The sequence below is a fragment of the Oncorhynchus mykiss genome, chromosome 29 (genome assembly GCF_057628025.1).
Source record: "Oncorhynchus mykiss isolate SJ-2025 chromosome 29, ASM5762802v1, whole genome shotgun sequence".
NCBI lineage: Eukaryota > Metazoa > Chordata > Actinopteri > Salmoniformes > Salmonidae > Oncorhynchus > Oncorhynchus mykiss.
Genome location: NC_143050.1, coordinates 21,574,896 through 21,596,407, shown reverse-complemented (window position 1 = coordinate 21,596,407; position 21,512 = coordinate 21,574,896). Strand labels below are relative to the sequence as shown.

At 40.9% G+C, this 21,512-nt stretch overlaps 1 protein-coding gene across 4 annotated transcripts in view; it reads left to right on the top strand.

The window, feature by feature from the left end:
• Positions 1-21,298, top strand: part of LOC110509879 (protein unc-13 homolog B) — a 127,660-nt gene extending 106,362 nt beyond the window's left edge. For 2 of the 4 annotated variants that reach the window (XM_021591059.3, XM_090226805.1), the window contains 11 exons: positions 2,568-2,645; positions 2,736-2,813; positions 6,913-7,001; positions 7,175-7,321; positions 7,467-7,590; positions 16,855-16,986; positions 17,160-17,307; positions 17,645-17,701; positions 17,969-18,061; positions 18,172-18,331; positions 18,452-21,298. In XM_021591059.3, coding sequence (XP_021446734.3) covers positions 2,568-2,645; positions 2,736-2,813; positions 6,913-7,001; positions 7,175-7,321; positions 7,467-7,590; positions 16,855-16,986; positions 17,160-17,307; positions 17,645-17,701; positions 17,969-18,061; positions 18,172-18,331; positions 18,452-18,737 — 1,392 coding nt within the window. In that variant the 3' untranslated portion in view covers positions 18,738-21,298. The remainder of the gene's footprint in view (positions 1-2,567; positions 2,646-2,735; positions 2,814-6,912; positions 7,002-7,174; positions 7,322-7,466; positions 7,591-16,854; positions 16,987-17,159; positions 17,308-17,644; positions 17,702-17,968; positions 18,062-18,171; positions 18,332-18,451) is intronic. The other 2 variants (XR_016493279.1, XM_021591060.3) reach the window with 2 other exon arrangements.
• The last annotated feature ends 214 nt before the right edge of the window (positions 21,299-21,512 follow it).

Sequence of the window (21,512 nt, the reverse complement as noted above, 5' to 3'; positions counted from 1 at the left end):
ATAGATTGCTCTCTCATATCTCCACCCTCTGTGAGATTCATGTTAGGGAGCCTCGTCCTGGGTCATGCTTTATTTGTAGTTTTGGCTTGAAATGTTTTTCAAACAATGGGAGGCAGAGTTTGGCATTTGCTCAAACTAGTGTTGTGTTCGAGACCACCTAAAGCGAGAGCGATTTAAGACCAAGACCGGAGCAAATCGAGTCAGAGTCAAGACCAAGACCGGGGGGGGGCGAGAAATTTGAATCCATTTAAAGACCATGACTGCAATTCTGTCAAATTGTCACCATGACAAAATGTCCAGTATTTCTGTGTTCATGTTTCAGAATAACATGTAGATTCTTTAGACATTCAGAATAAATGCATGCTGAAGGAAGATAGAGCCACTCTACAAATGATTACTAACCCAAATATAGTGTGGCCTTCTACGCTTTCAGTGAAATGCTAAGGATTTATAAAATTACAACAATAATTATTATTATATTAATCTTTTCAATGATGTTCTAATTTAAGCTCTTCAGTGTTTGTTAGAAAGGAAAGGGTTAAAACTAAAGAGGAAAAAAGTTATAATCAGGATTTGTCTTTGGTGGTCTCTGGGGAGATAAATCTAGCTAGCTAAGTCAGCCATTGGGACTTTTTGAAGGCCAACGGGTCACTGTGCAATAGGGAGCAGTAATTTTCCATTAGTGAGGTCGGGCACTGATGTTTGGCGATTAGGCCTGGCTCTCAGTCAGCGTTCCAATTTATCCCAAAGGTGTTAGATGGGGTTGAGGTCAGGGCTTCCACACCGATCTCAAAAAAGTATTTCTGTATGGACCTCGCTTTATGCACAGGGTATATTGTCATGCTGAAGCAGGAAAGGGCCTTCCCCAAACTGTTGCCACAAAGCTGGAAGCACAGAATCGTCTAGAATGTCATTTTTATTTTATTTTTTATTTTACCTTTATTTTACTAGGCAAGTCGGTTAAGAACAAATTCTTATTTTCAATGATGGCCTAGGAACAGTGGGTTTACCTGCCTTGTTCAGGGGCAGAACGACAGATTTGTACCTTGTCAGCTAAGGGATTTGATCTTGCAACCTTTCGGTTACTAGGCCAACGCTCTAACCACTAGGCTATGCTGCCTTCCCATTGTATGCTGTAGCATTAAGTTTTCTCTTCACTGGAACTGAGGACGAACCACGAAAAACAGCCTCAGACCATTTTTCTTCCTCCACCAAACTTTACAGTCGGCACTATACATTGGGTCAGGTAGTGTTTTCCTGGCATCCACCAAACCAAGTTTCGTCCGTTGGACTGTCAGATGGTGAAACGTGATTCATCACTCCAGAGAATGTGTTTCCACTGCTCCAGAGTCCAACGGTGGCAAGCTTTACTCCACTCCACCTGACGCTTGGCATTGCGCATGGTGATCTTAGGCTTGTGTGCGGCTGCTTGGCCATGGAATCCCATTTCATGAAGCTACCGAAACAGTTCTTGTGCTGACATTGTTTCCAGAGGCAGTTTGGAACTCGGTAGGGAGTGTTGGTGCTTCAACAAAGTACTGAGTAAAGGGTCTGAATACTTACGGAAATAAGGTATTTCTGTTTTTACATGTTTTATAAACTTGCAAAAATGTCTAAACTTGCTTTTGCTTTGTCATTATGGGGTGTTGTGTGTAGATTGAAAAATAATTAATCAATTTTAGAATGAGGCTGTAACATAATGTGGAAAAAGTCATGGGGTCTGAATACTTTCAAAATGCACTGTATGTTTCATGAAATTAGTGTATATATTTTTGCCTGGCTGAATGGAAGCTGATATATGGAGTTTTTTACTCTGCTGGTCTCAGGAAGAAATTATGAGTACTCACTGTCCGAGGCCAAGTCAAGACTGAATAAAAATGTGTTCCACACCCAGACACTCAATATGTGGTCTTGGGACTGAGACCGGTCTCAAGTACGACAACACTGGCTCAAACCTTTGAAACATCCCCAAATCTTATTAAAGTTATTCATGACCGCCCAGAGCATTATCTAGGCCTGAAAACAGCCAACTCTGCCCTTCAGAGAAATCCTTACCATTGCTTTTCTTATTTGAGAGTAGTGTACGCTTATTACAGATATGAGCCCCAGTAAATCACATTTCAATAAAAGTAGCCAGAGGGACTTTTGAGGGACTGAGGGACTTTCGCATTTGTCTAAAAGGAATTGGATATGATATGTTCTCATTAAATCAAAATGACTAATGGGACAACATCCTTTAATATACCCTCTCTCCTTCTCCCTGGGGCTAGATCCCTGGGGCTAGCCTGGCCTGGCACAGCTTATAGAGAGACTGTGGTTCTGCATCACAAAGAATACATCCAGGGAATACATTCATACTTTCAGAGGCCTTTTGGCAGTAACCTCACATACATATCCTTACTTTAACTTTACAGAATAACCACACTAGCCTCTAGCCTGTGTAAAAAGACCACTTCGCATTCACAGAAAAGGATGACGGTCATTTAGTGGTTTGATGAAATATATTTCCAAGGACATGACACCCATATTTAGTTGGACAGTTTAATTACTTGTTTTCCTCCCCACAGACTATTGCCAAAGTTCTTCTGCAGTACAGTGCCATTCTGACCAAGAGCTTCCCTTCCTACTCTGACAAAGAGAAGATTGTAAGTCTTTATATCCTGCCTTACACAACATATGGGTTTTTTTTGCAGAGTTTTAAACGGGTCTCTGTACCTCTCTCCCCCCCTGTGTAGACGTGCGTACTGATGAATAATGTGCAGCAGTTGCGGATCCAGCTGGAGAAGATGTTTGAGTCCATGGGTGCCAAACGGGTAAGCAGCGACACTATGTATAGGAAGAGATAATAACAAATGGCTTCTTCCACAGATGGGTAAGATGGAGCTGGGGTGGCGGGTGGGGGTGAACAGTGTTCTTCCTCACTGTGCAACGGACCACCAGGAACCTGCTGGAGAAGTCTACAGGCTCAGTGTGTGTCTGGGCTCATGCAGCTAGTTGAGCAGACTTTGGTGTTAGCAGGTTTGGATTTAAAGGAGTGAATGATGTGCTACTCTGGCATCACACCTAGAGAAATAAAGAATCTCAATTATTTGTTATGTGTGAAGTTGTGAACATATGGTTCAATGATGTTGAAACTGCTCTTCATAGACAAGGTCATGAACATGGTATTTGTATCTGGTATCTGTACCAGTTAGCAAACAAGGAAGCAATGGTATGGAGATGGTCCACATGATTTAGAGCAGCGGTTCTCAACTGATTTTGCCTCAGGACCTAAATTGAACCAGGTTGTCTGTCGCAACCCAATATTTGCAACGCAAATTTGATAGTAAATGTAGCAGTAATATGACAAGGGAACAGCAGTCCCACCTTTTTCATTGTCAATAAGTCAATTTTTCCCATATTCTTGATGAAGAATGTTAAGCTCACTGATTTGAGACCAGAAAATCAACCAAATCCGCTAAATAGCTCTATATTGAAAATATTGTTAAGATTGAAGATTTCATTTTAGAGATCAAGTTAATTTAAAAATGTAAGTTCATGTCAACAAACTTTTCTCAACTGTGACTCAGCAGTTGAGAATCGCTGATTTAGAGTATCGTTGCTCGTTGTCATCCTGTCATGAAGAATAGAGCATTAGATAAATAGCATACTGTACTGTATAAGCCACTTCTTATTGTGTAGACTAGACTGTTACATTAACATATGCCCTTGGTGATTTATATTATTTCCCTACATCAACTTCCTAGAGGGCAAAAAGCTATGTATGGTCTGACCTTCCCTATGTTTAGCATCCCTACTTTAAGAGCACAATGTAGTTATATGTACAGTGCCAGTCAAAAGTTTGGACACACCTACTCATTCAAGGGTTTTTCTTTATTTTTATGATTTTCTACATTGTAGAATAATAGTGAAGACATTAAAACTATTAAATAAACTATGGCATTCTCTCAACCAGCTTCACCTGTAATGCTTTTACAACAGTCTTGAAGCAGTTCCCACATATGCTGAGCACTTGTTGGCTCCTTTTCCTTCACTCTGCGGTCCAACTCATCCCAAACCATGTCAATTGGGTTGAGATTGGGTGATTGTGGAGAACAGGTCATCTGATGCAGCACTCATCACTCTCCTTCTTGGTCAAATAGTCCTTACACAGCCTGGAGGTGTGCTGGATCATTCTCCTGTTGAAAAACAAATTATAGTCCCACAGAATGGTGTGGTAGCCATGCTGGTTAGGTGTGCCTTGAATTCTAAATCAATCACAGACAGTGTCACCAGCAAAGCACACCATCACCCCTCCTCCTCCATGCTTCACGATGGGAACCACACATACGGAGATCATCAGTTTACCTACTCTGCGTCTCACAAAGACACAGCGGTTGGAAGCAAAAATCTCAAATTTGGACTCATCAGACCAAAGGACAGATTTCCACCTGTCTAATGTCCATTGCTTGTGTTTTTTGGCCCAAGCAAGTCTCTTCTTCTTATTGGTGTCCTTTAGTAGTGGTTGCTTTGCAGCAAATCGACCATGAAGGCCTGATTCACGCAGTCTCCTCTGAACAGTTGATGTTGATATGTGTCTGTTATTTGAACTCTGTGATGCATTTATTTGGGCTGCAATATCTAAGGCTGGTAACTCTAATGAACTTATCCTCTGCAGCAGAGTTAACTCTGGGTCTTCCTTTCCTGTGGCGGTCCTCATCATAGCGCTTGATGGTTTTTGAGATTTCCCACATTGACTGAAAGTAATGATGGCCTGTCGTTTTTCTTTGCTTATTTGAGCTGTTCTTGCCATGATATGGACGTGGTCTTTTACCAATTAGGGCTATCTTCTGTATACCATCCCTACCTTGTCACATCGCAACTGACTCGCTCAAACGCATTAGGAAGGAAAGAAATTCCACAAATGTAACTTTTAGCAAGGCACACCTGTTAATTGAAATGCATTCCAGGTGACTACCTCATGAAGCTGGATGAGAGAATGCCAAGAATGTGCAAAGCTGTCATCAAGGCAAAGGGTGGCTACTTTGAAGAATCTCAAATATAAAATATATTTTGATTTGTTTAACACTTTTTTTGGTAACTACATGATTCTAAATGTGTTATTTCATAGTTTTGATGTCTTCACTATTATTCTACAATGTAGAAAATATTGAAAGTAAAGAAAAGCACTTGAATGAGTAGGTGTGTCAAAAATTTTTGACTGGTACGGTATGTTAGGTATGAAGAGGACCGGCTTCATTCTGAATTATTGTCCCATTCTTACTGAGTTGTAACTGAGTTATTGGATGTTGAGTAAAGTAGTTTGGTTTAGTAATCCCTTAGTTTTTGGTTTACACACCCATGATTGAATTGTAGCACAAAAGTTTGATAACTTGAGTGTAAATAGATATTTCCTTCACTGCTAAATATTGACAAGCAGGAGGATAATGAGGAAGATAAGGTGGTTGTGCATTCCCTTTTGATTGGGGGCAGTTTGATAGTTACCAAAGTGGTGTTGTAGATAGAGTATGTAACTCACCTTCCACATGACCAGCAGGTCGTAACTGATTATGTGGATAGAAAGACTCTGGTTGGTTTATGTTATCATTAGAAGACTGCACATGGAGTCCGTGGAATATAGTTAACCCCACAGAGATCCTATTAAATTACTCTAATTCCTAATTGTATGGTTCACCCTCTATAGAGCCTTTAGGAATCCCCATCGTGAAACCATAGAAAAGGAAAAGGTGGGTTAGTGTGTGTCTTTCTCCCTGCGTTGTGTAGTTGAGGGGTAGCTATGCTGCTCACAAAAAAATGACACTGGTTCATTGGTCAAAAGATTTACTTGGTCTTCAGGTATTTGCCATATATTGCTAGCAGTGTGGGTTGTTTTTACTCAATGCTATCTCTTCATAAGAGATGGCAGTACATGTACATCTTTTCTTCCCTACCGCTCTCGGATAGCCTGAAAAGAAAGAGGAGGTAAAGGTGAGTGTAGTGAGGATGTGACATCCTCAGTGAGTGGCGATCCACACTAACACACTCGTGCATCACAGTCACTAACAGTCACTTACTCAGCAGTATACACACGCACAGGATGCTCATGAAAAACATACTCTGTCTCTACCTATAGCCCCTGTAAGCCTTCCTTGTATCCACTGGTGCAGAACTCATTAAGTAGTCTCCCCCACAGCTGTCCTATACTGTACCCTGGTCTACACCCTAGACATGTAGTCTAGTCCCTGGCAGTCCATGTATCAGCTGGCTTATTGGAGTATTAGCTTAATGGGCCACATGTTGTCATCTGTCTGGCTGGGGTTGCTTTAGGCCTCTGTGAGATGGTTTCTGTCAGACCAATGCTGTGGTTGTAGATCTGGGACACGTGACACCTGGTGGCTCCTCTAATAGTGTATACTTCTGAGTCAATATCATGAATCTGCTGTCATAATAAAACTTCATTTTCTTGAATCATATTTCTTTGAAGGTGGTGATTTATTACATGCAAAAAGGTGGATTATTCTGCAGGAGTGTGTGTCTAATAAAACAGAGTGACTGTAATTAAATAGAAAAGAAGTAGCAGTGACATGTTGTGCATTGCAATTATAGGGAATCTCACTACTTCAGTCAAACATGTCCTATTTTCACTTTCTATGAAAATGTTTGATGCCTTTTCTTGCCGTGCTTGTTAATTTACTGGCGAAAATAACTTTTCCTCCATTGATGATGGATTATCATGTGCTCTACTTTGGCTTGCAATATGCACACTTTACAGTATGTGTGTTCTCTGGTTTGTGAGAATCATGCTGATATAACATGTTACATGGTAAAGTAAAACGTGCCGTACTCATACTTATCAGACTGTCTTCTCTGCGTCTGTCTGCCTTAACGTCTATCTTTATGCCTTTCTCTTTCTGCCTGTCTGTCCATCTGCAGCTGGACACAGACGCTAGTGACCTCCTGAACGAGCTTCAGGTCAAGCTGAACAATGTGCTGGATGAGCTGAGTACCACATTTGGAAACAGGTACACACACCCACACACACACAACGCAGTCCCAAGATTCAAACATGTACACTCTCCCCATACTCTACAACTCACTCATTCCTAATGTTTGTACTGTAGTCTCTTGCACACAGACTCTGTAGTACATTTTTTGCTCTGACCCATAACCTCTGTGGCTCCTTTCTCTCCTATAGTTTCCAGGTCCATATTGATGACTGTATGAGACAGATGGCCTCTCTGCTCTATCAGATTAAGGGCCCAGTCAACGCCAACAGCCACAACGTGGTGGAGGCCGACTCCGACAACATGCTGCGGCCACTCATGGACTTCTTGGATTCAAAGTGAGTGGATCCCTTGATTCTCTCCTGCTTTGCTATGGTCACTGTTTTGGTGGCGTACATTTTAGGGCCTTCTCTATGAAGTCAAAGGTGTTATTGTCAGTATGTTGCATGGCACAACATACATTGAGTGTGTGTATGTATGCAGGTTGACGCTGTTTGCCTCGGCGTGTGAGAAGACGGTTCTGAAGCGGGTTCTGAAGGAGCTATGGAGGATTGTGATGAGCAGCCTGGAGAAGACCATTGTCCTTCCGCAAGGAAATGGCACCTTTGTAAGACCTAACACCCTCAACATTCACCTTTTAAAATGTGGCCTTTTTCTCATGGCTCTCTACTCCAAACACTCTCCTAATGTTATACATGTTCTTTTCCTCCCCATTTGGAAAAAAAAACACATTTTACGTGGAGGTTAAATATTTATGTCAAATACATGTAGATACATTTGCACCTTTGCTAAAATGCATGTAATGCCTTAAAATGTACTCCAGAGATGCATGTGCAGTATCAGTCAGACGTTTGGACACACCTACTCATTCAAGGGTTTTTCTTTATTTTTTACTATTTTCTAATAGTGAATACTTCAAAATTATGACAGCTTTGCACACTCTTGGCATTCTCTCAACCAGCTTCACCTGGAATGCTTTTCCAACAGTCTTGAAGCAGTTTCCACATATGCTGAGCACTTGTTGGCTTCTTTTCCTTCAATCTGCGGTCCAATTCATCCCAAACCATCTCAGTTGGGTTGAGGTCGGGTGATTGTGGAGGCCAGGTCATCTGATGCAGCACTCCATCACTCTCCTTCTTGGTCAAATAGCCCTTACACAGCCTGGAGGTGTGTTGGGTCATTCTCGTTAAAAAACAAATGATAGTCCCACTAAACACAAACCAGAAGGGATGGCATATCGTTGTGGTAGCCATGCTGGTTAAGTGTGCCTGGAATTCTAAATAAATCACAGACCATGTCACCAGAAGAGCACCCCCACACCTCCTCCTTCATGCTTCACGGTGGGAATCACACGTGCGGAGATCATCCGTTCACCTACTCTGCGTCTCACAAAGACACAGCAGTTGGAACCAAATATCTCAAATTTGGACTCATTTGGATTTCCACTGGTCTCATGTCCATTGCTTGTGTTTCTTGGCCCAAGCAAGTCTCTTCTTATTATTGGTGTCCTTTAGTAGTGGTTTCTTTTCAACAAATCGATCATGAAGACCTGATTCAAGCAATCTCCTCCGAACAGTTGATGTTGAGATGTCTGTTACTTGAACTCTGATGCATTTATTTGGGCTGCAATATCTGAGGCTAGTAACTCTAATGAACTCTAATGAGATCCTCTGCCGCAGAGTTAACTCTGGGTCTTCCTTTCCTGTGGCAGTCCTCATGAGAGCCAGTTTCATCATAGCACTTGATGGTTTTTGCGACTGCACTTGAATAAACTTTCAAAGTTCTTGACATTTTGTGGATTGATTGACCTTCATGTTTTAAAGTAATGATGGACTGTCGTTTCTCTGCTTATTTGAGCTGTTCTTACAATAATATGTACTTGGGTCTTTTACCAAATAGGGCTATCTTCTGTATACCACCCCTACCTTGTCAAAACACAACTGATTGATTGGCTCAAATACATTAAGAAGGAAAGAAATTCCACAAATTAACTTTTAACAAGGCACACCTGTTAATTGAAATGTATTCCAGGTGACTACCTCATGATGCTGGTGGAGAGAATGCCAAGAGTGTGCAAAGCTGTCATCAAGGCAAAAGGTGGCTAATTTGAAGAATCTCAAATGTAAAATATGATTCCATATGTGTTATTTCATAGTTTTGATGTCTTCACTATTACTCTACAATGTAAAATAGTAAAATTAAGAAAAACCCTGGAAAGGGTAGGTGTGTCCAAACTTCTGACTGGTACTGTACATACATTTGCGTATTTGCTCAAATGAATGTAATGCCTGACAATATTCCAGAAATGCTTGGGTATGACATCTAGTCTTCAGGGTGGCCAAAGTGCTTCCAAATTCATCTCCTAATATTACTCTTTACGTATTGGTTAATGGAGATACTTTTTTTGGCCACAAAGCCAAAACTGGCAGTGATATCATTTTAATTGTTCGTTCTGTCATAAAGAGCACATGTTCAACTTCATAAAATAAAATCCCATCTATTTTTTTTTTACTATATTAAGGGATTTCGTTTTAATCAACAAAAAAAAACTATACATCGTACAATGCTCCACAATGTGTCAAAGTGTAGGTCTAGGTCCTCCAATGAGAGGCATTATATTCTACAATGTTTTGGTTCCAATAGTTTTCCCACCGTTAGTTTTTCCCATTGGTATTGATGAAACACTTAAAATAAGGGCTGTGTTTCAAGTAGACTTACCCTGGCATGACATTTTGAAAACCATGTAAGTCTCTTTCGGACAAGGTGACTTTTATCAATATATTTGTCTCTATTCACTCTCAGATTCAAAAATTCTTAATTCATTTATACCCCCAAGCCATAAGACTCCTGAACATGTAATCAAATGGCTACCCGGACTATTTGCATTGTGTACCCCCCCTAACCCCTCTTTTACGCTGCTGCTACTCTGTTTATCATATATGTATAGTCACTTTAACTATACATTCATGTACATACTACCTCAATGAACCCGACCAACCAGTGCACATTGGCTAACCAGGCTGTCTGTCTTGTGTCCCACCACCCGCCAACCCCTCTTTTATGCTACTGCTACTCTCTTTTAATCGTATATGCATAGTCACTTTAACATTATCGACATGTACATACTACCTCAATCAGCCTGACTAACTGGTGCCTGTATATAGCCTTGCAACTGTATATTGCCTCGCTACTTTTATAGCCTCGCTACTGTATATTGCCTCGCTACTGTTATTTTTTTCACTGTCGTTTTACTGTTGATTTTATTTCTTTACTTACCTATTGTTCACCTAATACCTTTTTTTTAAAATTGCACTGTTGGTTAGAGCCTGTAAGTAAGCATTTCACTGTAAGGTATTCTGCGCACGTGACAAATAAACTTTGATTTGATTTAATTAGCATCAAAGTAGACATCATGCAAAACTACAAATCCCTGCAAGCTTCTACACGTCATCTCTAGCTGACACCTTTGCTAAAAGGTATTGTCCATTTTAAACTTGCACCAGAAAGTTCACAGAATTACTACATTTAGCTAACATTCGATAATTAATCCAGAGATTCTTACCTTTGCCTCAATTTGTCAGTCTCGTCCAGATCATCATGGCATTTGTAGTTATTTATGATAGCCACGTTAGCAGATCATTAGCATTTCATTTTTGGGGGGCTAAATACAGGCGAATATGTTGATAAAAGTTACCTTGTGTTCGAAAATATCTGCTCTAGGACATGTTTAAATAGTCCATTTCTATTTTCCAACTGGGCTATATGTTTGGGTGAGGTTCTTTTCTCGCCTGAGTAGCTTCGTTTCACTGCCAAAAATAAAATTAAACCATCTAGTGTTCAGCGAAATAACAACACAATGTCAAATACAGGTAGCCTAGTCAAATAATTAACATCCAATCACATTAACCGTTACTCTATTGCGGGAATTCCACTAACGGTCCTTGTGTAGCCAAATGTAGCTGCTGCTCATTCCGTTTGCTCAATAATGGTTCAATTCTGTCGACAACACAAGTTTTTCTGCTTCCACGAGCACATCCAATGCTAGCATCAGTAATTCTACATGTGTTGTTAGCCCAGCTAGCATGGACACTGACAGTTGTGTATCTGATGCAGCCGAAGAGCTACTGCCCCTTTTACCCGGGAAAGCACCGAACAACAGACCGGGACGTTGGACCATCAAAGAGGTGCAAATATGATGAGAACTGCATTGAGTTGGGGTTCACTTGTATTGGGAGTAGTGCCTTTCCTCAGCAAGTGTGTTATATGTGCAAAACTACAACTCAATTAAACCTTCACTCCTGTGGAGACATTTAGAAACAAAACATGCCATTTATTTTTTTTCCACTTTTGTTTAACCAGGTAGGCTAGTTGAGAACAAGTTCTCATTTGCAACTGCGACCTGGCCAAGATAAAGCATAGCAGTGTGAACAGACAACAACACAGAGTTACACATGGAGTAAACAATTAACAAGTCAATAACACAGTAGAAAAAAAAGAGTCTATATACATTGTGTGCAAAAGGCATGAGGAGGTAGGTGAATAATTACAATTTTGCAGATTAACACTGGAGTGATAAATGATCAGATGGTCATGTACAGATGTATTGGTGTGCAAAAGAGCAGAAAAGTAAATAAATATAAACAGTATGGGGATGAGGTAGGTCAAATTGGGTGGGCTATTTACCGATAGACTATGTACAGCTGCAGCGATCGGTTAGCTGCTCAGATAGCAGATGTTTAAAGTTGGTGAGGGAGATAAAAGTCTCCAACTTCAGCGAATTCATTCCAGTCACCGGCAGCAGAGAACTGGAATGAAAGGCGGCCAAATGAGGTGTTGGCTTTAGGGATGATCAGTGAGATACACCTGCTGGAGCGCGTGCTACGGGTGGGTGTTGCCATCGTGACCAGTGAACTGAGATAAGGCGGAGCTTTACCTAGCATGGACTTGTAGATGACCTGGAGCCAGTGGGCATTTTGAAAAAGAAGCCAGGGTAGTTTTTTGAGCGAGAATTAAGACAACTTTCAAGTAGTAAGACATGTATAAAAGCAAGAGATACCATTAATTAGAAGGGTCTAGAAGTGTATTATATGGTGAGCTACCGAGTGGCTAGGACAGGCAAGCCCCATACTATTGTGGAGGACTTAATTCTTCCTGCTGCCGTGGATATGGCTGGGACAATGCTGGGGGAAAAGGCCAAAATAACTACAGACAATGCCTTCATCAAACAACACTGTTTCACAACGCATCAGTGACGTGGCAGAAGATGTTTTGAAACAATTACTGCTTCGCGTACAAGCCAGTGAATTATGTGTGTTACAGCTGGATGAGTCAACAGACGTGGCGGGCCTGGCACAGCTCCTGGTAAATGTCTGTTATGTTTATGGGGGGGTCAATTAACCTGTCTGGGAACGGGGTTCCGCTAGAAATCTCATAAATCAAATCGGTAGTAAAGTATTAGGCACCATTTTAAAGATACAATTCTCATTAATCCAGCCACAGTGTCTGATTTTAAAAATGCTTAACAGCGAAAGCTCCACAAACAATTATGTTAGGTCACCACCAAGTCACAGAAAAACCCAGCCATTTTTTCAGCCAAAGAGAGGAATCACAAAAAGCACAAATAGAAAAATGTAATCAATAACCTTTGATGCTCTTCATCAGATGACACTCATAGGACTTCATGTTACACAATACATGTATGTTTTGTTCGATAAAGTGCATATTTATATCCAAAAGTCAAATTTTACATTGGCACGTTACGTTCAGTAATGTTTTGATTCCAAAACATGCAGTGATTTTGCAGAGAGCCACATCACTTGAAAATTCAAGTGTTATGCATGGAACTTTAGATAATCTTCTCTTTTACCTCTGTATCAGATTTCCAAAAAACTTTACGGAAAAAGCATACCATGCAATAATCTGAGTACGGAGCTCAGAGCCCAAACCAGCCAAAAGAAATATCCGCCATGTTGCGCAGTCAATATTAGTCAGAAATAGCATTATAAATATTAACTTACCTTTGATGATCTTCATCAGAATGCACTCCCAGGAATCCCAGTTCCACAATAAATGTTTGATTTGTTCGATAAAGTTCATAATTTATGTCCATATACCTCCTTTTGTTAGGGCGTTTGGTAAACAAATTGAAACGCGCGTGCAACTTCCAGCGGAATGGTCGGACGAAAATTCCAAAAAGTTATATTACTGTTTTTTTTACTATCATAAATGTTCAATAATGTTCCAAATTGAGAATTCCTGTAGAAAAGCAATGGAAAGAGAGCTACCTCTCGTGAATGCGCGTGACTGAGCTTGTGACTGCTGGCAGACCTCTGATTCATTCCCCTCTCATTCAGTCCCCCTTCATAGTAGAAGCATCAAACAAGTTTCTAAAGACGGTTGACATCTAGTGGAAGACTTAGGAAGTGCAACAACCAATATCCCACTGTAACTTTAATAGGGGCTGAGTTTAAAAACTACAAACCTCAGATTTCCCACTTCCTGTTTGGATTTTTTCTCAGGTTGTTGCCTGCCATATGAGTTGTGTTATACTCACAGACATCATTCAAACAGTTTTAGAAACTTCAGAGTGTTTACTATCCAATACTAATAATAATATGCATATATTAAGTACCGGAAAGCTTTGTGACATCAAATGGACTTTGGTGGTCAATATGTGTTGGTGTCTGTACTGATGGCGCAAAAGCCATGACGGAGACATAGTGCAGTGGTAACACGCGTGCAAGCAGTTGCTCCCGACGCCACTTGGGTACACTGCAGCATCCACCGAGAGGCTCTTGCTGCCAAGGGAATGCCTGACAGCTTGAAAGATGTTTTGGACACTACAGTGAAAACTATTAACTTTGTTTAAGGAAGGCCCCTGAACTCTCGTGTATAATCTGCACTATGCAATGATATGGGCAGCCACCATGTAACGCTTTTACAAAATACAGAAATGTGCTGGTTATCAGGGAGCAAAGTATTGACATGTGAAGTTTTTTCTCGTCTGAATGGTCTGAATCTAGGATTACAGGGACTCTGCAACTATATTCAATGTGCGGGTCAAAATTGAGGCTATGACTAAGCAGTTGGAGCTCTTCTCTTTCTGCATTAACAAGGACAACAAACAGATCTTTCCATCATTGTATGATTTTTTTGTTTGCAAATGAGCTAAAGCTTACGGACAATGTCAAATGTGATATAGCAAAGCACCTGAGTGAGTTGGGTGAGCAATTACACATGTACTTTCCTGAAATGGATGACACAAACAAATGGATTCGTTGTCCCTTTCATGCCCTGCCACTTACCGATACAAGAGAGCCTGAACAAGAGAGCCTCATCGAAATTGCCGCAAGCGCTTTTGTTAAAATTGAATTTAAATCAGAAGCCACTGCCAGATTTCTGGATTGGCTGCTCTCAGCCTTGGCAAATCTAACTTTTAAGACCCTGATGCCCTTTGCAACCACGTACCTATGTGAGAGTTGATTCTCGGCACTAAATACAGGCTCAGAATGTGTGTGGAAAATAATTTAAGACTGAGACTCACTCCAATACAACCCAAGATGGCAGAGTTACAGTTGAAGTTTACATACACCTTAGCCAAATACATTTAAACTCAGTTTTCACAATTCCTGACATTTAATCCTAGTAAAAATTCCCTGTCTTAGGTCAGTTAGGATCACCACTTTATTTTAAGAAGGTGAAATGTCAGAATAATAGTAGAGAATTATTTATTTCAGCATTTCTTTCTTTCATCACATTCCCAATGGGTCAGAAGTTTACGTAAACTCAATTAGTATTTGGTAGCATTGCCTTTAAATTGTTTAACTTGGGTCAAACGTTTCGGGTAGCCTTTCACAAGCTTCCAACAATAAGTTGGGTGAATTTTGGCCCATTCCTCCTGACAGAGCAGGTGTAACTGAGTCAGGTTTGTAGACCTTGCTCGCACACGCTTTTTCAGTTCTGCCCACAAAATTTCAATAGGTTTGAGGTCAGGACTTAGTGATGGCCACTCCAATTCCTTGAGTTTGATGTCCTTAATCCATTTTGCCACAACTTTGGAGGTATGCTTGGGGCCATTGTCCATTTGGAAGACCCATTTGTGACCAAGCTTTAACTTCCTGACTGATGTCTTGAGATTTTGCTTCAATATATCCACATTTTCTTTCATGATGATGCCATCTATTTTGTGAAGTGCACCAGTCCCTCCTGCAGAAAAGCACCCCCACAACATGATGCTGCCACCCACGTGCTTCACGGTTGGGATGGTGTTCTTCGGCTCTTTTTCCTCCAAAAATAACGATGGTCAATATGGCCAAACAGTTCTATTTTTGTTTCATCAGACCAGAGGACATTTCTCCAAAATGAACAATCTTTTTGTCCCCATGTGCAGTTGCAAACTGTAGTCTGACTTTTTTTATGGCAGTTTTGGAGCAGTGGCTTCTTCCATGCTGAGCGGCCTTTCAGGATATGTTGATATAGGACTAATTTTACTGTGGATATAGATACTTTTTTACCTGTTTCTTCCATCATCTTCACCAGGTCATTTGCTGCTGTTCTGTGATTTATTTGCACTTTTCACACCAAAGTACGTTCATCTCTAGGAGACAGAACGCGTCTCCTTCCTGAGTGGTATGACTGCTGTGTGGTCCAATGGTGTTTATACTTGTGTACTATTGTTTGTACAGATGAACGTGGTACCTTCAGATGTTTGGAAATTTCTCCCAAGGATGAACCAGACTTGTGGAGGTCTCCAATTCTTTAACCTGAGGTCTTGGCTGATTTTGAATGTAGGCCTTGAAATAAATCCACAGGTACACCTCCAATTGACTCAAATTATGTCAATTAGCCCATCAAAAGCTTATAAAGCCATGACATCATTTTCTGGAATTTTCCAAGCTGTTTAAAGGCACAGTCAACTTAGTGTATGTAAACTTCTGACCCACTGGAATTGTGATACAGTGAATTATAAATGAAATAATCTGTCTATAAACAATTGTTGGAAAAATGACCTGTCATGCACAAAGTAGATGTCCTAACCACCTTGCCAAAACTATAGTTTGTTAACAAGATATGTGTGGAGTGGTTGAAAAATGAGTTTTAATGACTCCAACCTCAGTGTATGTAAACTTCCAACTATATGTGCATCCTTTCAAGCACACCCTTCTCAGTAACCTGTGGTGAGTTATTCACAATTTTCGATGACCTAATAAGGTTTTATATGTAAGATGGTTAAATAAAGAGCAAAATGATTTATTATTATAATATTATGATTTGTGCCCTGATCCTATAAGAGCTATTTGTCACTTCCCATGAGCTGGGTTGTGACAAAACTCACACTCATTCTTATGTTTAATAAATGTATTGTATAGTGTGTGTGTGTGTGGGTGGGGGGGTACAATGATTGGTGGCTTACAATGATGGCTTAAAACAACATTTGAGAGTGCGATGACCCTGGCGCCAGAGGAGGTACGCAGCTGGAGGTTGAATGTTTGAAGGGGTACGGGACTATAAAAAGTTTGGGAACCACTGTCCTAGAGATTTACATGGTTCTCAAAGCGTCACACCAGGGTAAGCCTACATGAAACACATCTCTTATTTCAAGTGTTTCTTCACCAGGGTTCACCTGGTCAGTCTGTCATGGAAAGAGCAGTTGTTTATAATGTTTTCTGCACTCATTGTGATAGACATTTGAAATACATTCCTTGATATATGTTGGAATGCATTTCAATTGCATTAAATATATATTATTATTATTATTATTATTATTATTATTGTATTTTTTATTTGGCCTTTTCTACCTATTTCACATGTATCCTAAAAGAAAAATTCTACAAATACATAAAAAATATATCTATTTTTTTGTGTGGGTCAGGGGGCTCAGATCCTGTCTGCAGCCAAGGAACTGGGACAGCTCTCCAAGCTCAAGGATCACATGGCAGGAGAGGCCAAAAGCCTGACACCTAAACAGTGTGCTGTCATCGATATAGCACTGGACACGATCAAGGTTTGTGTTATGTTTAAGTTCATAGTGACACCTGTGATAAAGTTACTACTTACAGTAGTTGCTGAAGATGACTTGGTTGCTGAGCATTTAATTACCGTCCTCATTCATTGCGTAGGAGGAAAACAATCCTTCAGTCTCCCTCTCTTTTCCCATCTTTTCCCTTTCTTCTGCAGCAATACTTCCATGCTGGAGGAAACGGTCTGAAGAAGGCTTTCCTGGAGAAGAGTTCTGAGTTGACCTCACTACGCCACGCTCTGTCCCTCTACACACAGACCACAGACGCACTCATCAAGACCTTTGTCACAACACAACACGCACAAGGTAAGACGCGCGCGCACACACAATAGCATCAGTCTGCATTCCATTGTTTCTAAATAAATACTGTACACAACACAGTCCTGAAATAACTTTTGTTTCTCCCCTGCCTTGCCACCAGGGGTCACCAGGGGTCTTGAGTACTGTTGTATTCCAGTAAAGGGCTTGAAGTTGAGCTATCAGCTAAATATTGTGTGTCTCTATTACTTACCTATTAACTAACTTTATCTGGCTGTGTGACTGTTCTGTGAGTTGAAGTCTAACATGACTCTGCTGCCATTTGACGTGTTTTCTTTGCTGTTTGTCTTCTCTCTTGTTATCTCCTCTGCTGCCTCCTCACCAGTGCACAATGGGAAGGGTATTAGGTTAACTCCCAATGAAAAAATACAACCCTCCAGGGGTAGGTTGTGCCAACAATGGATAGCATGTGCCAACAACCCCTCCCTCCTTTACTCTGTGACTGTACATAAACCCCTTCCCATCTGCCCCTGCCCCTGTGGGTGAGTTTGCCCTAAACATCAACCCTGACTGCTCCTCCTCCTGGTTGTATGACACTACCCATGCCCTCTCCTCCTCCTCCTCCCTAACGGATACTACTCCTGGTATCTATAACCACTGACCACCACTGGAAGATCATGTCTTGTGTTTCTATCTGTGTGTATGCTAGGCTCAGGAGTGGAGAAGCCAGTTGGAGAGATATCCATACAGATTGATCTATTCACCCATCCTGGGACTGGGGAGCACAAAGTCACTGTCAAAGGTTCTTATAGGGATTTCTAAAGGTTTAAGGGAACATGACTATAATGAACCATTATCTCTGTCTCTCCCGGTCCCAACAAACTAACAATCTCCTTCCTCATTGTGTATCAGTGGTGGGAGCCAATGATCTGAAGTGGCAGACGTCCGGGATGTTCCGGCCCTTCGTGGAGATCACCATGATCGGACCCCACCTCAGTGACAAGAAGCGCAAGTTCCAAACCAAGTCCAAGAACAACAGCTGGGCGCCCAAGTTCAACGAGACCTTCCACTTGTGAGTGCAGAGCCAAGCAATAGTACAGCCTGTTACCTACAATAACCAATAGTAGCCCCTTGAAATAGCCAATGCTCATCGTAAAAAAGAGAACTCTCCCTCCCCTCAATGTCTCCTCAGTGTCCTGGGCAACGAGGATGGCTTTGAGTGCTACGAACTTCAGATGTGTGTGAAGGACTACTGCTTTGGTCGTGCTGACCGGGTGGTGGGCATGGCTGTGATGCAGCTGAGGGACGTGGCAGAGAAAGGCAGCGTGGCGTGCTGGTGCCCTCTGGGCCAGAGTGTCACCATGGATGAGACAGGCCTCACCGCCATGCGCATCCTCTCCCAGCGTTCAAACGACGAGGTGGCCAAGGAGTTTGTCAAACTCAAGTCTGAGATACGTTCTGCGGAGGAGGGCAGATGAGGTCTCCCTAAAGGAGGGGAGGAGTGTGAAGGGCCTCTAGTAAAGACAAGTGGAGAGGGATGGGAGAACCTTTGTCACAGAAGGAAAGCCGCTCGACTTTGGACTAATAATGTTTCCTGGCTGCTACTGGCTGTTTGATGGACACTGGTTCACCAACATACGGTCACTATTTATCACACTCACCTTATGAATCTCTCACTCACTATATCATTCACACACATAGTTTCTCTCTCACTAAGTGGTTATTACACACACTCACACGATACTGTACTTCCTGTGGGTCTGCCAGTCTTGCACTATGGACATGCCATGGGCATTATGTGCCAGTCACCTCCCTGCCAGCCTGTATTTACTTCAGTACAGGGTCTCCCCCTCATCCCAGAAATGTTTGTCATGTGCAATACCCCCCCAACTGTGGCCGTACGATTGATGCCTTACACTTTGGAAGCTGTGAATGTGTGAAGTTTAAACTGTAACCTATAGTACAAAACTGTTTATTTATCTTCCTCAATCTCACTTTAGTGTTCTTCAGGATCCGTGTTAAAGTCTCATCGATGCTACTTTAAGGGTCCAAACACGGGATGTCTTGTTAATGTTGGTGCATCGGTCAAGGTAGATTCACCTGGTTTCTATCCTTTTGACTTCTACCACATGTCAAGTACCCTGCTCCTAAATATAGTGTACAAATACATTGGTTTCTGCTGTAGAAAAGGAAAGTGTTTTTTTTTGTATTGAAAGTGGTGCCTTGTGGTGTTTCTGAAGTGATTTTACATTTGAGTCATCCACCTGTTTTCTGCCTTGAGGTACTGTAATGCCAACAGCACTCAATGTAAAGGGGTTTCTGAAGTGATTTTACATTTGAGTCATCCACCTGTTTTCTGCCTTGAGGTACTGTAATGCCAACAGCACTCAATGTAAAGGGGTTGTAAGTTATGTGTGCCCTGCCAGGAATTGGGCTCTCATTCTGGCCCATTAATCCCGTAAGTGTACAGTGTTGACAATGCACTTTGAATTAGTATTTTCTAAAATGCTTTTGAGTCTAAATTCAATCAAATTGATTTATAAAGCCCTTCTTACATCAGCTGATGTCACAAAGTGCTGTACAGAAACCCAGCCTAAAACCCCAAACAGCAAGCAATGCAGGTGTAGGAGCACGGTGGCTTGGAAAAACTCCCTAGAAAGGCCAGAACCTAGGAAGAAACCTAGAGGAACCAAGCTATGAGGGGTGGCCAGTCCTCTTCTGGCTGTGCTGGGTGGAGATAAATTGACATCAACATTGTCAACCCAAGGGCTGCCTTCAATAGAGAGAGAAACTTCCATTAAGGATAGATCGAGATGTGAGCATTTTTAATCGCTTATTACAGTACATCAAAGTGCAGTGGTGTATGGAGGGCCCTGTCTTATACTTTGTATTCACTAGGAAATAACCCTGGCGAAGACATTTAAAACAGGCTTTACAAACATTTGGCTAATCTTGCCAACCCTCTATGACACACATTTTATTTATCGTTTTTTTTAAATGTATTTATTCCAGATGACGAATGACGGGTCTACTATTGCAAACAAAGAGGGCTACTAGATAGCATTTGAGTATTGTTTGCAGTGGTTGTTTTGAATGGCTTTGTGCCACCTGGACCTAGAGGATATTTTGGGACCAGAGGAGTTTAAACAGTTTTTTGTCTCCGTTGAGGAAAAACAATTATTTTCCAGCTATGTTTCCTTGTATCTCTGAGTGGCCTTGCTACTGTGATGATAATAGAAGCTGTCTATTTAATACCTGTTTTACCCCTTATTTTCTGTGTATTTCTTTTGTTGAACAACAATAGAGGATTGGTCAATTTGCCCGAAATCAACTGTATTTAATCATTTTGAAGGATTTATATTTGTTTAATATTTGTTGAGTTGTAGTTATTATTTTAGTCTTTTTTTAAAGTTGACATTGAAAATGTGTGTAAACCTTTTTTGGAAACATGGAATGATGGTGGAGCTGTTCAGTACTGTATCAATTCGCTTAAGGTGTGATGCATGCCAGTCAACTTCCTCATAGAAATGAGGGGAGAAAAAAATCACACTCATACTGAAAATATATTTGTATTTGTCAAGTAACACTGCCATTGTCCATACAATTATAGTCTGTTTGTTGAATAGGAAACCACTGCAAAATCACACACTGCAGAAGTTATATCTGGGCATTATATACAGTATCTACTGTACCAACATGAAGTCCTACATCTTTTGGGCTGTTGATTTAGGGAAAAATGTCTACCTTTAAGGAAGGCACTGCCACTCTTAACATTACATGTTCCTTGTGCCAAGCTGTCCCCAAGTGTTCACTTTTTATAATTTCATTCTGTTTTTAATACATTGTTTTTTTAAACTTGTGAACTTTGAACTTCTGCACTACTATTAAATCACTACAATAGTTAGCACGTATAGTATATCAGTCAAAGTACTATTGTGAAGTTGTATTTGTATTATTGCTACTGGATAACATTTGGTATTGATCATTTACAATGTGTACATTCCAATTTATGAATTTTGTATAAAGTATTTAAGAAATATCTGTTGATGTGTCTGGCAAATTTAGTGTGTTTTCCTTTACAAAAAACATGATTCTCATCTCCAGATGTGATAGTTATTCATGAATTTTTACATGACGTGTTTTTTTCCTGCTGTTTTTTGCCATTAATATTTTGTTTGATAATCCGCATTATTTCATGTTGCAGCGATGTTATTTGTAAGTGGTAAAATACAAACCATTGCATAAAACTAAAG